The sequence below is a fragment of the Elaeis guineensis genome, chromosome 6 (assembly GCF_000442705.2).
Source record: "Elaeis guineensis isolate ETL-2024a chromosome 6, EG11, whole genome shotgun sequence".
Classification (NCBI taxonomy): Eukaryota; Viridiplantae; Streptophyta; class Magnoliopsida; order Arecales; family Arecaceae; genus Elaeis; species Elaeis guineensis.
In genome coordinates, this window is record NC_025998.2 from 130,042,184 (window position 1) to 130,061,442 (window position 19,259).

Below are 19,259 nucleotides of genomic sequence, written 5' to 3' on the forward strand. Positions count from 1 at the left end.
GACCTATCTCTTCCAATTGATGGGTTCTGAACTCAAGTTCTCCATAGTAGATCATCCTCAAACTGATGGTCAGATGGAAAGGTGAATGCACTACTGGAGGAGTATCTCAGACACTATGTGACAGCCAGCCAAAGGAATTGGTTGAAGCTGTTAGACACTGCTCAATTTTGCTACAATCTTCATCGATCTTCTGCAACATGATTCAGTCCTTTTGAGTTGGCGACTGGACGCCAACCTCTTACCCCTCAAGAAGTTGTCTTACAAAAATCTGGGAGAATCTGTCCGGCAGCCTATCGATTTGCCTGAAATCAACAGAAAATGCTGGAAGAGGCACAGACAGTCTCCATAAGACAGCGAGGAGGATGAAGAAATATGCAGGCAAAGGGCGCAGGCTTTGAAATTTAATGTGGGAGATAAAGTTCTGCTGAAACTGACTCCTCAAATATGAAAAAAGATCAATATTAAGAAGGTACATATAGGTCTTATTCTAAGGTATGATGGATCCTTTAAAGTGGTGAAAAAGGTGAAAAATATCATCTATCGATTGCATCTGTCGGAAAGGTTAAAGGTACATCCAACCTTTCATGTGAGTTATCTCAAGCCCTTTCATGAAGATGCAGATCCTTCAAGGATTTAAGTGCAACGAGCCCCACCAACAATAAAGCAACAGTTTGACAAGGAGATGGAGAAAGTTCTTGACCATTAGACCTTGGACACAGCAAGAAGAACAGAAAGACCAAGTATTTGGTCCAATGGAAAGGGAAACTAGAGAACGAGGCTAGTTGGGAAAGGAGACTTCATTGTGGCAGTTTGGAGAGGCGATCCAAACTTACTTGTCACGCTTCCCTCTAGGACGTCGGGATCTTCGGGTGGGGGAGGTTTGTCACAGTCCCATTAGATGACTTTCTGAGATGGCATGGGTTGATGCCTTTATCGTGCCAATCCCAAGTGGGCAGAGGCTTGCGCGGGTGCTTTGCAAGGAAAAGGCATGGCCTGGTGCCCGTATGTCAGGCCAAGTATTGGCACCAGCAGACGGGTGCCAAGATGCAGCAGCGCACGGCACCATGGATGGGCGCGCACTAGGTGCGCATGGCAACGCACACACTGGAGCCATGATAGGGTGCGCCACGTAGCAGGGTGTGCGCGGCAAGTATTGGGCGCACGCGACAGAAGGATGTACAGAGGGATGCGCACGGTGCGGACGCGTGCGGTACAGGGCACACGCGGCAGCAGGGCGCATGAGGCAACGGCACAGCAGAGCACGTGGCATCAGCACGCACATGGGCACGCACGGCCGGACGCGTGCGCGCATGAGTTCGCAAGGTGCGCAGTGTGGCACCCGAGTCCAGCCTTGGGTGCATGCAGCCTGGGCCTTGGCATACAGTTGGACGAGATTCTGAGTTGGCCCGATGGTTGCCTTCGGTTGCCTTGGTCAGTTGCTGTCCAGCAGCAGTTTAAGGGAGTTGACAGCACTTGACTCCCAACTTCTTGGAACGGTTGCCCTCCAAACAGATGGGGACGGTTCTGAGTTGGTTCCAGCGGTTGGGGGAAGTTATCCACCGTTTATGTATGCCATGCTTGCTGACTTGTAGAGGCAGGAGTGGGTAAGCATGGGATATTCTGAGAGACTGTGGGTGGGTCTCTATTATCCAGTATATGGTGAAATTGAAATAAAGAAAATTCTTGATATTTCTCTTATGTGCCTTGATATCGTGTCCCTTATGGGAGGGGAGTGTTAAGAGACTGAACTAGACGTGGGTCTAGTGCCGACAAGGCTTGTATTCTTGCAAAAATTTGGGCGAGAATCAGCTCTGTGACACTTGCTATGAAGTGAACAATTAGTGCAAGGGCGTTGGGATGGTTTTGAGACAAATGGACAATTAGATCTTTATCTTGTCCTGCATATTCCTTGACTGAGGAATAGGGTTGAAATCGAAATGAATACAGGCTGAATATCAGCATATCAATATTTATATCTATATTTATATTCATATTTATTTTATTTAACGAATACAAATATGGATACGGATACTATTTGAATGCAAAAATTTATAACCATACTTGTTTTAAATGGATATGGATACATTCGGATACTAAAAAATATGGATATAATTACGGATATAACTCAGATAATTGAACTTTATGGCTACGGAATCAAAGATACTAAATACATAATAAATCAAATAAATAATATATTTATATAGTTTTATATTTTTTTGAAAAATTAATAAGTATTATATAAAATTATATAAGATTATATGTAGAGTTCGATATTTGGATGCGGATCAAATAGTTATCTATTCATATTCATATCAATTTTTTTTTTTACGGATATGGATAGTAATTAGATTCTCAAATTTTTATTCATATCCGGATTGATTTGGATACGAAAATCGAGTTGGATGGATAATATCTATACTAATTTCACCCCTACAGAGGATTGATCGATATTAAGTATAAATAAATTAACAGGGATATTAGCTTGGTGTAAATCTCTAGAATCTCCAAAGTACATAGGAGAATATTACCAATGCGTACATGTAAGCTATGACAATGTATATGATATGAACTCCAAACCTTGAAGAAATGTTATACAATGGCAACTTGGCCACATGCAAGCTAGACAAGTTGAAGGTGATCTACATGGGAAATGTTCGACATAGAATGGATGCGATGGATGACGACATGACTGCAAAATTTGTTGCTGATTTGTAATCAACCAATGGCATCCAAATCCAAACCAACCAAATGCATCACCATGCATCGAAGGGACTTTGCTTTGATGCTTCATGGTTCTCTTCCCTTGATGTGCTCTCACTTAGCTACATAGCTAGCCGGGTTTGCTTTCATCCTCACAAGCTCAATGCTATTATCACTACCATCTCTTTATCCTCCATCACTTGCAATTGCAACATCGACCCCAGCCCTCTCCCAACGCATTATCATATATATTAGCCTTCTTTTTAAAAACCCAAATATGTTTCCATATATTTCCGTAATGGATGTTCCTCATTAATTTCTTATGATAATACTGCTGTCATCTTTATGATATATCAAAATTTTGAGTAAGGATTCAAAGTGTTGAAGGACCAGACTCCCTATATTTTATGTAAAATCTTGTATTTCTCGATATAAATCAATTGTATTCGTGATTTTATGCTTTTCTTTAGTTTCATTCTTTGCGAAAACATATCTCCACAATTTGCATGGAGACCAAAAAATGACCAGATGTGCGATGTATTGGGAGACCTTTAATTGATTTTCAGAATCATGAATTACATGATTTTTTTTTTTTGATAATCAGAATTTTGTTGAAAAGATCCAATAAATATCACCTTTGAATTTTAAATATGGGTGGCAATCAGATCAGATCGGATCATAAACAGTTTATTCAATGCGGATCGGGTTAGAAAATCGTCAATCCAAACTGTTTATTAAATGGGTCAAAAATTCAAATCTGAACCTGATCTGTTTATTAAATAGATAATCTGATTCGATCCGTTTAATCTATTTATTAAATATATTAAATTAGATTAAATGGATTAAATGGATTAAACGGATTAAACAGATAACGATCGGATTAAATAGGTCAGAAACAGATTAAACAGATTAAACAGATCTTAAATGAGTTAAACAGATTAAATAGTCGGATTAAATAGGTCAAAAATAGATTAAACATATTAAAAAATTATCTGACTCAATCCGATCTGAATATTAAAAGAATTAAATGGATCATATATCTAAAATTTAAATCTGATCTAATTATTAAATAGATTAAATGAGTCGATCCATTTATGATTCAAATCCGTTTAATCTAAATTTAAATATATTTATGATAGATTGAATATAGATCGAATTGACAGATCGAATCATTTTTTGTCATTCTTAATTTCAAGCAAGTGATTAGCATGCTATTGTACTTGACTTTTCTTTTGGCAGCATATTGTGCTTGGCTTTTGAATGATGTCAGGTAATACATTTTCATTTACGTATTTTCGCATCATTCTTTTCAACGCTATTGATATGTTCTTTGAGAGAAAAATGGGACAAAATTTTTATCAACGTTTGCTCAAGCTCATGAAATTTGATATATTGACAAGGTAAGTAGATTGTTAAACTATCCAAGCTTACTCAAGCATTTAGACTTTAGATGTTGAAAACAACCGAACATCTTTAATATTCTCTGCAAAGAAACTAAAATTTCTAACATTCTCTTCTCACTGGATGAAGCTAGTAGCATATCCTACCTAGATTCAAGATTCTCTTCATTTTTTCCTACTTTCCAAGCACCCAAGCATGATAGCAGAGAACCTTACCGTCCATCCATTTATACTTAGATCTAAAATTTCATTGATTTTTCTTGAACATGATAATGAAAGTAATTAATTATGCCACATAAACTAATATCTATTTTGATTGTGAAAAAAGATCTCATCAATATCATTCAAGATTTGATTAAAAAAAATTAGATGTCAAATTTAAAATAACCGGCATACCAATGTTTAAAATTAAGGTCTATATTTCACTTTTCTTAGCAAAGAAAATAATAAGATCATCTTGCTGCCAGGCTTACCTAACAATCATATATATATATATATATATATATAATATATATATATTATATATATATAGGGATAACTGAATTTTTCCATCTCAGCCATTTATCGATCTAACTCTTTGGATTATAAGAGACATATTCTCCCCTCAGCCTTGGATGGTTGTCGGACTCATCTTGGGGTATGTACCAATGATATATAGTTAAATAATTCTGGCAGAATCTTTCAAAACTATTTTCTTTATTTGTGAGATCGTGAAGTGATAAAATCGACATTATGGGTGCAATAACTATCCATGACTGCTTATCATGGATGTAGCAACCGCTCATGAGTTTGGCTCATAAATGTCTTAATTGTCATCTTTAAGATTTGAGGTTACTCATATTTTAAATTTTGTAGGATGGAAGTATCCCAATATCTCCATAGAATAGGATACCTAGTTGTCCCATCCCATTCTCACAATGGTCTCAATCATGCATTTCGGTGGACATCTTTTATCTCTTTTTTTTTCATTTTTTTTCTTAATTTTTATTTTTCTTTTTTTTCTTCTACCTTTCTTTTTTCCTTATTCCTTCCGTTCTTTTTTTTTTTCTTTTCTTCTTCTTTTTCTTTCCTTCTTTTTTCTTCCTTTTCTTTTCTTCTTCTTTTTCTTTTCTTCTTTTTTCTTCCTTTCTTTTTTTTATTCCTTCATTTCTTTCTTTGTTTTTCTTCTTCTTCTTTCCTTCCACTTTTTCTTTCTTCATCTTTCTTTTTCTCTTCCTACATAGATGAGTTTTAAAGTTTCAACCCTGTCTCGGTCTTATTTGTTCATAGGAATGGGACAAGATGGCGGAATGCTCTCCATCTTATTGGGATGTAAAATCTTAGAGTTAATAGCTTATGAATCCCCCTCTATATAAAGAGGGACAAAAAGAATCCTCAAATAAGTCTTTCTAAAATAGAAGTTCTATCTCGTTCTCTCTTTTTTGATTGTTTTTTAATTAAACTCTGACTAGCTTAAACATTGAAGGATTTCTTGCTGGACAAATTTTGAAAGTGGATATTTGATTGTAAGTTGAAGCTATCATCTTCCTTGGTTTCCCATGACCTATAAGTAGTTAATAATCGAAAAAAAGAAAAAAAAATACCGCCAATGGTCAAATTCTCCTGCATCACCTCACCGCCAGCACCATAGGATATATGAACAAAAATCATATGAGGCGATTACCATAGTGGATCATATGGGGCGAGGCTCTTTTTATGTCATGTTTTCTTTTTCTCTCATCTTAACGAAGAAACTCAAAAGTGCAATAGGGATAGAACTTCTCTTACTAATGGACTCCATCAATTCTATAAATTAAAAAAGAAAAAGAAAAAAGAAAAATTTCTATGCCAACAAAGAACATCTATGAAGAGAGAGATTGTCTTAATACTTTTTTCTTCCTCAAATCTTTCTCATCTCCGAGTCCTTTTTTTTTCCTACAAATGTAAAAGCATCGATCTCTTTTTTAATAATAAATTAACTAATATATATATATATATATATACTTATATATATCAAAGAAGCTTACATTAAGTATAAGTAAGCTATCTACCATGTATTATTTAGCCATATATTATATATTGGTGACCATCATATTTTTAAAATTATGCATCAATTTATCTAAGAGTATGAATTAGGACATTAAATAAATATTTTGCTGGATATGTATCGATTGGCCATGTATTGTATATTAGTGAACATAATGTTTGAAAAATTATATACCGATTTATCTATAAATATGTATAGGTTTGTTGTTGGGTGTGTATCCAAAAAAATTTATAGTACATATCAGTAAGCCATCAAATATATGTCATTTAGCCATACACTGTGTACTAGTGAGCACCATGTTTTAGAAACTATATATTGATTTACTTAGAGATATGTATTAGAACGTCAGATAAATATTTTATTAAGTATGTATCAACTGATTGTATACTGTGTACTAATGAATACATTTTTGAAAAATTATATTTCAATTTACCTATAGGTATATATTGGATTGTTATTAGTATGTATCAAAAAAATTTATAATATGTATAAGTAAAATATCAAGTGTATATCATTTAATCATGTACTGTATACTGGTGAGTGTCATATTCTAAAAACTATATATCGATTTACTTAAGATGTGTATTAAGATGTCGAATAAATATTTTTTTAGATATTATCAACTAGCCATATTTTATGTACTAGTAGATATCATATTTAGAAAATTATGTATTGATTTATCTATAGGTATGTATTGGGTTGCTATTGCATATGTATCAAAAAAGTTTACAATATCTATTAATAAGCCATTAAATATATATCATTTGACCATGTACTATATACTGATGAGTGATAGATTCTAAAAGTCATGCACCAATTTATCTAGATGTATGTATTAAAACATCAGATGAATGCTTTATTAAATGTATGTCTATTGACCACATATTATGTACTAGTGAACACCGTATTCAAAAACTATATACTGATTTATTTGTAAATATGTATTGGATCCGATTGTTTAAAAAAAATTGATATTTTCACGTTCATAGGAGGAGAAAAGGATCAGAGAACAAGAAAAAATCAAAAAGAAAGGATATGGACAATCTCTCTTCGTAGATATTGCAAGAATTATTTTTTTTATTTTATTAATTAATGAGATTGGTGGACTTTATTAGTTGGAAGAGTTTGACCCCTCTTTGACTTTCAAATTTCTTCTTTTAGGACTTATTTGGTTCGTGGGAAGAATTTTTTTTTTTTAGAAAGTAACTTCTTAGAAAGTTATTTCTTGAGAATAGGATTTTGACATATTTGGTTGACTATGAGAAAGTGACTTTTTGCATAGTAGCTTATGCTTAGTTAAGCATTTATTTTTCTGAAAAAATTATGTAAAATAACTATTATACCCTTAGTAAATATAAGACCATATTTTTTTGCTCCTAAATATTATATAAATATAATATTATATTATATTAATATAAATATAATATTAATATATTATAATATAATATTAGACTATAATATTTATCATGTTAATATAATACTAATATATATTAATAAATATTAATATTTTAATATAATAAATTTATTAATATAGATATAAATATTATATTAAATATAATATAATATAAATATAAATATTAATATTATATTGACATAAATATTAAAATATATTAAAATATAATAAATATTATAATATTAATATTATATTCATATAAATATTAGAATAATATTATTATTTATATTAATATAAAAATTAAAATATAATAAATATTATAATATTAATATTATATTTATATAAATATTAAAATAATATTATATTATATTATTATTCAATATTTTATCTTAACCATTCATTGATATTTTACAAAATTTTAGTTATAGATCTAAAAAAATATTTTGAGAAAGAAAAAAGATAGTATCATTTTCTATTTCATGGGAATATGAAAATCCATCTCCTCTGTTGATTTCTACTCTCCATAAAATATTGGAGTGACTTCTCATAAAAATATATTTTTTTTTTTCTTAAAACTTCGAGCAAATAAGTAGCTCCTTCATTATTTTTAGAAAGTCTCTTTTTCCCTTCACTCTCCGACAATTAAACGTGTGCTTATATGAAAAAAATATATTTATATATATAAAAAGGGCTCTCTCTCATCTTAAAAAAAAAAAAAAAAAAAAAAAACGACTCTCCCCCACATCATCCACATGCATTCCGTAGGCTCCACCTACTCGCTCGAGCTAACCTCGTGCCAGGGGGCCCACCCGTCTCGCCGCGCGTCGCCTCCCCCCAACCCAATAAACATCCTGACCGTGTCGATCGCCGCGTCGGACCTCCAAACCCTAGCTCGCGCGGTCCACGAGCAGCAGCACCTGGAAAAGCCCCACCCGGACGGAGACCCTCGACACGTACTCCCGCTCCCTCCATCTCGCGGGATAATAACCAGCGAGCGAGCCAAGGGAGAAGAGATCCACCCTCCTAATCTCTCCCTCTCCTTCTATATCTCGGCTACTCGGATCCCGTCCATGATGATTCCTTGCCCTAATTCTAATCCCCCCTCCCGAGATCTCATCCCATCTCTCGTTAATTGAAAGAGAGAGGAAGTAGAGTAGTCTCCAGGTCAGTCAAGTCTCCCCCCACCCTCTGACTTCTCCTCCTGACCGGAAAATTTGCTGCTCTTTTGTTCTTTTCATCACCAGCATATCAATCTTGTACTTTCTTCTTTCTATTTTAATCTTTTCTTTGAATAAAAATATTCTCTATCGAAGGTATCGGTACTGCTCTGTTGGAGGACGGAACGAAGGAAGGAAGAAGAGAAAAAAGTTGGAGGGAAGATTACCGGATGGGGTCTACGGAAGAGACCTCCACCGCAGGCGCTGCCGCCGAGAAGCCTTCCAGGAAGGCAGCGGCTTCTACTTCGCCCGCTCCGGCGGCGGCTCCTCCACCGTCGTCGTCCCGAGAATCGCCGACGCCAACCCAACCGCCGCTGCAAGTGGCGGCACATGTGTTCTCCGACTGGGCGGCGTCTCTGCAGGCTTTCTATGGCAGCGGAGCTGCTGCTACCGCACCCTATCCCTTTGCTTGGGGAACGCCGGTGAGTTGCTTAATTCTCTGGAGTTCTCTCCAACAAGAATTCTGATCTTATGTCGAACAATTATGCTTCTCTTCAGCGTCTGGAGTCGTCTTATGGTCCCCCGATCACGCACTCGCCGATGTATCCCAATGGAGCAGTGTATTCTCACCCCTCCATGGCCGTGGCGAGTGTCGAATCCTTTGCCTCTCAGCTCCTGTTTTAGTTATTAATTGGTTTTGTTGTATGACAATAGCATTGCGGTGTTGTTTGGATAGGGCATGGCTTACCCAACTACAGACCCATCGGATGGGAAGAACAAGGGGAGTTCCGGCAATGCTGGGGGTTCCCCGGGGAAGTCAGGGGATGGCAGTAAAATGACTTCGAGTGCTGCAGAGAATTCCTCCCGGAGGTGAAATTTGCTTCCAACTAAGTCTACTTACTGAATATATTTGATTGACTGGGGGTTGTTGGCGTTATAGAGTTTTGTTGTGATAATGAGTTGCTTTGGTTACTTGCTTTTTAACCAGTGGTGACAGTGGCAGCGAGGGGTCATCGGATACAAGAGATGATGACGCCAAACCAAAAGTATGCAATAGTTTAAGTTTATTTATTTTCCAGTGGAGTGGACTTTCTAGTTAAGTTAGAGATTGAAAAGAGTTCGTTTGCATCACACCATATTGCCTCCTACTAATTGTTGATAATTTAGTAACACATTAGTCTCTTCCATGGAACACATGTATTTTTTGAGGACCGAAATTCAATAGCTTAAATTAAACAGCAACTTGACTCTTCATGATAAATCAGCTTTAATTGCTACTCTGATTAAGTCGAATGAAACTTAGGTTTCATTTGGTGCTTCTTTGGTGTTACTCTGTCTGTAGCTTGTACATTAAAAAAGTTTATTGATCTGGCTTAAGATGCATTATTATTATTTTTCCATCTACAGGACTTATCTTCATCGAAAAAGAGAAGTTATGGCAATATGATGGCAGAAGGTGCGTTCAGAAGCAGAAATGCTTATTGCCTATGATAAATTTCAAAAGTATAATAACATATTATCTGCTTGGCTTGGCTCAGTGGATACTCCACAGCCCATCACTGCTGCCCAGTATGGTGGAACTGTGGTCGAACCATCTTACAGTAGTAGGGGAAGATCTGCCACAAAACTGCCAGTTTCAGCGCCAGGGAGGATAGTGCTTACTAGCCCTCCAACTAACTTGAATATAGGGATGGATCTATGGAATGCTTCCCATGCTGGAGCTGTACCTGTTAAAACTAGACCTACGGAAGCAGGTATTGCGACTGCAACAGGGAGATGGGATGGGGTCACAGCTGAACAGCAGCGGATACAGGTTACACTTACTAGATTTGATTTCTTACTCCAATTATGGATTGTGTACCCACATTATATATGTTTTTAATTTTCTTCATTATGTGGACGGATTGAACTTCTTAGAAAATATGTTCATGCCTTTTTTTGTTCAATTTTTGAAACTTGTACTCTCTTTTGCTTTGTTTAGTTTTTTAGATTTTTATCTACTCATTATTCCTATCTTGGCAGGATGAACGGGAATTGAAGAGGGAGAGAAGAAAACAGTCAAATAGGGAGTCAGCGAGGAGGTCAAGGCTACGAAAGCAGGTATTGTTTTCCTGTTTCCTTCTGAACATGTTAAATGCTTCCAAGGTCCAAAAAGGAAGAAAGAAATGCTTTTACTCGCTCATTTTTTTTTTTGTTTTCTGATCAGAAGTAAGGTTAGACAACACATAGACAAGCATATGGTGCAATTTTAGTGATTTCTACAATAAACACAAGGAGAATGATTTTTAAAAGATGTAGAAATTAGATGCATCAATAACTGGGATGTTGAATGCTTCTGGTTGTAAATGGAGAGAATAGCTCTAGAAGTTTTTAACTGAGTTGTATACTAAGGGCTCAAGGTTAAAAAGTAGGAGGGGGTGGGGTCTGTGCACAAGGGTGATACTTCTCAAGGAGGCATAACCGCTGATATGCATCAGTAAGGAAGAAAATATGCTGTATGCTTCAAGTTCATGCAAGAAGGATCAAAATTTTGCCCCATTTTGGTTAGATAACTTCTCAGCAAAAATTGAAATGTTTTGGCCAAGATCAGACAAAAACAAGTTTGCCAATTAGTGATGTGTTCAGATTGCTTTCTACTAATTAACTCAAAACAAGCTGAATTTTTTCACTGTATGTTTTGATTTCTGTTTTTAGTTTGAGCTCTTGAAACATTGAAATATATTTTTTTTTTCATCTGAATGCTTTAATCTAAATGAGGTTCTTAACCATATGATTTGCATGAATGTTTGAAAAATTAAACTAGACTGGTTTTCATTGATAGATTGAACTTTCTAAATGAGCTCTTAAGGATGAGGTGTATGCTAGGTGAAGGGAACTCTGGCCTTCAATTGTCAGAATAAGTAATATGTATCAGTTGCATGAGCAGTCACGCGACCAACATTCTGTGTGACTATGTCACATTCTGAAGCTTAATTAAGACAATGTTACCCATCAATGATTAAGTTCAGTAACAATGATTTCTAGATTACGTTTATCTTCATGCAAGGCAAGCAAATTTTGAAATCTTGAAGATAATTGATGAAAAATATTAAGTTACCAATAGAATCTGATGACAATTTATATGATCGAAAATTGAAGAATGGTATTGGATAATCTCAAAGAATGCGTGCATACTAAGTCCCATGTGGAAAGTCAGCAGAAAGATGGAAGCCTCTATCTGAAGGGCCCACCTCAAATCTCTTAGGTTTTTGACTCACTAGAAATGCACTAACTATTGATGTTCCGGAGAAGGCTCCTCTGTTTGTGTTTATTTTCAGATAATTAGTTTTGGTCAAGGTGCATGCCAGATTTAATTTTTTTGGGAATTTTATGAGAATGTATGTGGCATGAAGGCTTCATTTAAGATTAAATATGATTGCTTCACTAATCTTGCTTCCATAATATGGAAGAGTGGAGGTTAGTGGAGGTGCTCTTGTTGGAGTTGGAGCAGGATGGGTGAAACAGAGATGTTGCCTCTGAGTATGTCATGTGATCATGAGCTACAAATTTAAAGGGAACACCCAAAGGAAAATTTAGTTGAATAAGAGTGCAGATGGCCCAAATTGAGATCAGGTTGTGTTTGGCAAAACATATAACTTGGTTAAACTTTTAGCGTGGCTTCGGCTATACTTGTTATATCCAAGCTGTTCTTGATGACAGTTACCTTATTGAGGATAAGATGAGGGAGAGGGGTAGCTTGATATTTTGTTCCTGCTAGCCACTATCTATGACAGTTATCTAGCTTGTTTGTGATTATGTTTCTTTAGAAATTTGAACACGACACTATTATTAAAGGAAGACGAAGATGATGCTAGTTTCTTTGGTAGAACCTTTAGAAATGAGAAATTTCAAAAAATTAGGGTTTTATTTTCTTACAGCTTTGAGTTATGTGGTGTCATCACTTTGAAGTCATTCAAGATAGTGTGATATACTTTGACTCTGCTGGACTTCGAATATCTCCATGCATTCTTTCGACCTCACTCTGTTTTATGTGTACTTTCAGCCTCTTCCTATTTGATTGTTGGGAGAGTCCCCATCATTCCTTATTGCCTATTTTCCTATTAAAGCTACAGTCAGTTGACTTGAAAATCTTCTTTTTTCATCTTTTAGCCCTTCCTATGTTGGTAGCTATATCAGTGAAAAGGACAGTTCTTTAGATCTGCCAACTAGTTTTTTTTTTTCCCTCTTTTCTTTTCTTCTTAACTTCTGAGGAGGTATGGGGGCATTAAAAAATAATACTGCTGCAACTGTGAAGACCTGTAGCTCCGGCCTCTTCCTTATACTCGTTGCCGGCTGATTCATCCTCTTTACGCAATCCAGGGAGATTTATAATTATATTTTGGAAAAAAAGAGAAGAAAATGGAGAGGAGAAAATAAAACATAATGAGATGATCTTTCTTCTGTTCGCATTCGAGTAAGTCTTGGGCTCAGTACCGCCTGTCTCCCAAAGTCCTTTGATGAGCTGAGACTAAAATGACCAACATGTCTGATCCTTTTACAAGACTGGAGAGTCCCATCTAAAAGTGACCCAGAGAGGATCCAAGCCCATTGCCATATGGATGTTATATCATGGTCATAAAGGTCATAATCTCATATTGCGGTTGCCAACAAAATTTAGGACTCACTTGTTTATCATTGGTTCTAACATGCATCCATGTTTAAAATAATCTGAATATTGATAGCTACAATGTTTCACTGCTATTAGCCATGATATGTAATTATGATGACATATCATGATCATCATAGCCAACAATTGAAATATAGTAAACATATTTTATATTTTCTTTTAGTTAAACAGAATTTTGTAACAAATTTATAACCTAGACCATGTTGGCATTTTTTTCATTTTTCAATCCAGGCAAAAAATATGTTTTGGAACTGCTATTTCTACTTCATATGGAAGAATGTCAGGATTTCAAAAAACGAAAGCAAAATATTTGTGCTTTCAAAATTTTCTAAAATAAATCCACCTGTGAGGCTGTGAGTTAAGTCTAGATTCGTTTTCAGCACCCTAAAAACCCTTTGCTTGAGAGCATTTCTTATTCCCCATCTCCTTCCCATCTTTGAATGTAACCTACATATGAGAAATAAATTTACTGGCTCATTCTCTTGTCTCAACGGTGGAATCTCCATCTTTTCTTCTTTGGCAATCCAAAGATTCACTTTCTTCCTTCTCTTTCTTCCTCTTTTTCCCTTACACTCCTTTTCTTCATCCCCTCATTGTATGGTAGTTTGTTGCTCAAATCTGAGTGCCAATCCCAACTAAAGCCCCAATGCCAGTTGAAACCCTTCTTTGTATCCACGAATCTCAACTCTTCTTCTGTTTTCTTCTTGAACCAGTCCCAGCCATAGTTTCACCTACGATCTGCTTGAATATGTTACTGGGATCTGAACTGTGTATCATTCTGTTCAGACCTGTTCCTTAGAAACCATGTATTAAATCTAAATTAGATTCACATCTATCCGTTAGGTAGGAAACAAGAAACGGGACTATTTTTCAGACATGAATTATGTTCATCTTAGTTTGTAATTTGGACTATGTTTTGACCTGAAGTAGAAAACAAGGAATGGGATTATGTTCAAATACAAACTTTGTTTTCCCATTAGGAACTATATTTGGATCTGAATTATGTATCATTTTAAGATTGGTAATAAAATTCAAAATGAAAGAAACTGAGTTTTCAGCATGAGTCCATGGATATATTCTTTCAACTCAGTTTCCTATATAATGAAAGAAATATGCAAATATTTTCTGGTTCTTTGCTTTCCTTCTATCTGTTTGTTGGTTAATTTTTTAACAATACTATCAATATTTTCCAGTAGATATTGGACATACCTTTTTTGTTTGTAGTAAATTTTAGAGTTTTGTTGGTTTTACCAATGTCAACTTCGGTCTTTGCCTTCCCTCCCTGTATCCTTGGATAAAGTTTGATATATGTCTTATTGGAGTCTTTTTAGATCTTTGTTGTACATGCCCATACTATCTAAAGTTGATCCTCTACACTTTACCCATAATTGGTGCAACTTCTATATCTCCTTTACCATACCTATTCCTCTCTCCTTCCTAGCTTTATGGCACATCCATCTTGACATTTTTTATTTCTATTAAATTTATTTTGTTAGTCAGATCCTGTTCACTATGCCATATTCGAACTTACTTAGCATTTCAAGGCTTGTTTTTTTAATAAATTCTTCATCTAGTTGATAAGTTATGGATAGGTCATGTCACTCAGAAAATCCTTTCCACTTCATCCATCTAGTTTGGATACGAGTGATTAAATAGAAGTGCATAACTGCATATTGACTGCATCATACCATACTGGTAGTATAGTACTAGCATGGCCCTTAGTATGGCGTCACCTCTTGTTTGTTATGCTGGCACCTAGAGGTGTACCCTGTATCGGTCAGTGCCCTAATAATTTGTACCATATCATGGAAGGTATTGGTATGAGTGCAGGTAGCAGTACCTCAAATGTTGTTTAGTAGTATCTCATATGCAGCCCTTTTTTGTGTAATATATCCTATTTGATTATTCTATTGTTGCTTTTATCCATCAATCTTGACCGACGCCTGATCTTCACTTCTATTTTTCAAATTTCTGTTCTGCATACTATTTTAATTCTATTATTTGTAAGCCCTTATTCTCTAATGCTTTCCTCCCCCAAATCCAATTTAGTATTTAGTCTCGGCATATTTTCATCAATCAACACTATAGCATTTGCAAATAACATGCATCATGGGACATCCTTCTGAATAGCAATAACGAGTTTATCCATGATTTGGTTAAAAGGATATGGTCTTGGTCTTGATGCTTGGTCCAAGCCTGTCATGACCAATAAATTTGTTTTTTAGCATCACATTTACTTCTAACACTTGTTATTCTGGTCTATATGCCAATAATTTCACTTTACCACTTATGCACACCATTCCTTCTGAAAGCACCAAATGAACTGGTTAGTCCTATATTCTTTTGTGCTTTTTTTTTTAGGTAGTTTCTTGTCAGTTTCATAAGTAAGAAAGTAGCTTCCAGTGTTAGCCTTCCTGGTGTAAAGCCAAATTAGTTTTTTAAGATTGTCATCATTTTTTCTTAATATTATTTGTAAAGTTTTTGTTTAACTTCATAGAGTGGCTGATAAGTTTAATCCCAATATAACTAGAGTAGTTTTATCCTTCAACTTTATTCATACAAATGAATACCTTATACATGTCCGATCATTTGTCCTTTTTCTGGTTTTTAAAACGTTGCTAAGCTACTCAATTACCCAGAATCACCTTTTTGCATAACTTCATGGAGTGGCCAAGAGGTTTTATCCCAAAATAGGTTTGGTTTTTTGCATCACTTTTTCAAAAAAAAAAAAAAAAAAGGAAGAAAAAAGGGAAGAAAACATGTTAGAGCTAGATTAATGGTCCATTGAAGTATGAATAGTGTGTGTGTGTGTGTGTGTGTCTATATATATATATATATGTATGTATGTATGTATGTATGTATGTATGTGTGCGTGTGCGTACGTGCGTGCGTGTGTATACATATACATACATACATACATACATGTATGTATGTATGTATCTATGGATATGTATGTATGTATATGTATGTATTTATGTATGTATGTAAAATTGTTAGCTGCATTATTCAGTAAGATCTTTATGGGCCACAAAATGAACCAATGGAAGAGGGTGATAATAAAGTTAAAGAGAGCTGTCTACAATCTCAAAAGGACTAGTGTGACTTTATCCTTGGTTGCTTAAAATTATAGGTGTTCTTTATATCAAAATTTCCATTTTGCAATGTGCATTTGTTGCCCAGAAAAAGAAAAGGGCATCTTCCTCTATGTGCCCCAGCCTACCCACCCAAGATATTATTGCTAAGTTGGATCTGTGATAAAACCTTTAAGGATGCGTGAAGAAAAAGTAAGGTTTGAAAGTGCAGGAATTGCACCTGTTAAAAACAGTGTGATCAATTGACTCATAATATGTGGTCATCCTTACTTATATATAATGAGAAAGGTTTAGATCACTTAAGACACCTCCAAAGCCCAAAGCCTCACAGTTCCCAAAAAAAAGGTTCTATGTATCAAAATTTCTGTTTTTGCGGTGTGCATCCTTTGCCTGGAAAAAGAAAAGGGCACTTTCACTGCATGCTCGAGCCCCACTCCCCAATCCCCCCTGCCTACACATGGTGCCCTTTTTGATGGAATCACAGCTGTCCACTAACTGTGTGCAATGCCTGTGCATATGCATCATATATGTTGGATCCGGCATGCAATGAGATTGAAGAATGCCTAACTAAGATGACAGGCTTTTATTCGTGTTAAAGGATCAGGAAAGAGGATGGAAGAATTTAACATGACAAGAAAGAAATTAGAAATCTGGCAATGATGATGAATGTAGCTCCTAATATGAACAAGTAAAAGGCGAAGAAAGTATCATAAAGCTGACCTTAGTAGGGGTCATGCTTGTTGATGATCACTATGGTTATTTTACAAGTCTAGAACTTGTCTTTTTGCTTGTATTTTCCTCTTTTTTTTTTTTGGTACCATTAGACTTTTTCATGGTATGCTTTAAATGGCTCCTTATCAATTATGCTATCAGTGTGTGATGTTATTATTTTCCCAAACTAATTAGTGTTGGTCCTTCGTGATTACGCTTGTGGAAGCTGGGTGTTTGACCATGATGAGAGAATTCCTGCTCTTCCTTTTTGTCAGTTTCCTTTATGTTAGTTGCTTATCTTGAAAGCAAAAGCTTGTGCTTATAATATCAAGACGACTTTTCTCTTTGCTCTTGATGGCACCATTTGCCTATTCCCTTGAAGTGTCATATTGATTTAATTATTTTTCTTTTTCATTATTCGTAAGCTGGAGTTGCTGGAGTCTAATTGTCTCTTTCTTTTCTCTGATGCCAGCAAGAATGTGACGAGTTGTCAAGGAAGGTGGCTGAACTGAACAGTGAGAATAGTGCACTAACTTTAGAGGTTGAAAATCTCAAGAAATTTTGCAGGGATCTGAAGGCAGAAAATGAGTCATTAGAGGTTAGCTACTTCTCTTTCTTCTCTTCTTTTACCTTTTCAATGTCAGCCTTGATTATTATTTTCATTGATTGTTACATTGTTGTCTATTTGAAAGAATTCTTCAAGTCTGCTGAAGCATTATCATGCTCTAATAATGCTGTACTATTAACTGTAGTGAATAATTGAAATCTAACCTTAACGTCACTGGAAGAACTTCCAAAACATCTCTGTATCCTTTCTAAACGTGGATCACTATGGCATGCTGGTCACTCTAACTTCCAAATCAGCTGTCCCACAAGAATAATTCTTTAGAAAAACCATGCATCTTACTTCTAACCGGCCATGTTTGTTCTTATTCCCATGTTATGGTGTTTGTGTTTGAAAGATCCAATCTCTCATCCTTCAACTCTCTTCATTATATTAACAGAATTTATACTGCTTTTAAAAATAATTCATCAAACTAAACATAATTACTGCAACAGGCAGGCTTGACTCACTTCTATGGGGCTGGCATGGTTTCTGCTTTGGGAAGCAAAGTTGAGTCATCAGCAGTGCCATCAGTTGGTGGTGACGGCAGTGACCATGTTCATCAAAGTCCAGTTGATTCCAATCGGAACAAGGGGAAGTTCTATACTGGCATTGACAATCCCAATCAACTTTGAGGTGAATCGAAACTTTTTAATCCTCAACCATCATTCTAGGAGCCTTGACTCTTTTTTGCATGTGAAGAGGGTATGTAAAGCTACCAATATACGTAGGTAAAAGATTCTGAAGAGCTTTGAGTCTTTTTGGAGCTTATAGGTCATTGAAGATTATTCTGGGAAAAGGGAGGTGTTTATGGATTGGTGTAGCAGCTTTTTCATTGCTTCCAATTATCTTTCCTCTCCCCTTCCCCTTCATCACTATCTTCTTCTTCTTGTTCTTTTGCTAACTAGTTTGCTGATTATGACTTACCAAACAAAAGTTCGGCAATTCTGACAAAAGAGAAAAAATTGCTCTCATGCGTGGTTTTTCAGTTGTTTTTTTTTTTGTTGGGGGTGTGGTGTGTTCTCTTTTGGTGTAAAGAAAGTCTTATATCTAAACTGATCCTGTAGTTGTGTGATAAGTTTTGTTAGGACCGGCATCATCCCATGTCTCTGGTACAAAACCTTGGCGACTGTCTGAAAATGTGCAGTTTTTCTTTCATCTTGTGTAAAGACAGATGCATATATTTATGGGATGGTGTTGTAATTTAATTCCTCCTCGCCCATCACAGGAAGATGTTTATCCTGTTTCTTCTTTCCCATGTTGTGGTGGGGATCCAATCTCTTGCCTTCCCCTACCGTTTGTGTGGTGGTCGAGTTGGATCTTCCAAGTAGATCAGGCCTGTTTTCTGGAAGAAAACAGTGATCGTGGGGTTCAAATGACTCCAAAAGATGCATGCTTATATCAAAATCCAATCTCCCAAGGAAAATTGTCTGGATGAGAGCGCCACCACTACTTTTAAAGCATAGCATCCAGGTTCCCTTCGAATGTATCAGGTAAATAAAGTTATTCA

General features: G+C 35.7%; 1 protein-coding gene across 2 annotated transcripts; it reads left to right on the top strand.

Moving 5' to 3' along the window:
* Nucleotides 1–8,402: 8,402 nt before the first annotated feature.
* LOC105046532 (G-box-binding factor 1) lies at nt 8,403–18,982 on the top strand. Of its 2 annotated transcripts, XM_010925142.4 has the most exons (10): nt 8,403–8,683; nt 8,833–9,158; nt 9,235–9,321; nt 9,413–9,546; nt 9,665–9,722; nt 10,084–10,132; nt 10,215–10,489; nt 10,699–10,776; nt 17,618–17,743; nt 18,205–18,982. In XM_010925142.4, the coding sequence occupies exons 2-10, from the start codon at nt 8,907–8,909 to the stop codon at nt 18,382–18,384; spliced, it is 1,239 nt and encodes a 412-aa protein (XP_010923444.1). In that variant the 5' UTR covers nt 8,403–8,683; nt 8,833–8,906; the 3' UTR covers nt 18,385–18,982. The 2 variants fall into 2 exon arrangements, with proteins under 2 accessions (XP_010923444.1, XP_010923445.1); XM_010925143.4 differs by lacking the exon at nt 9,235–9,321.
* The last annotated feature ends 277 nt before the right edge of the window (nt 18,983–19,259 follow it).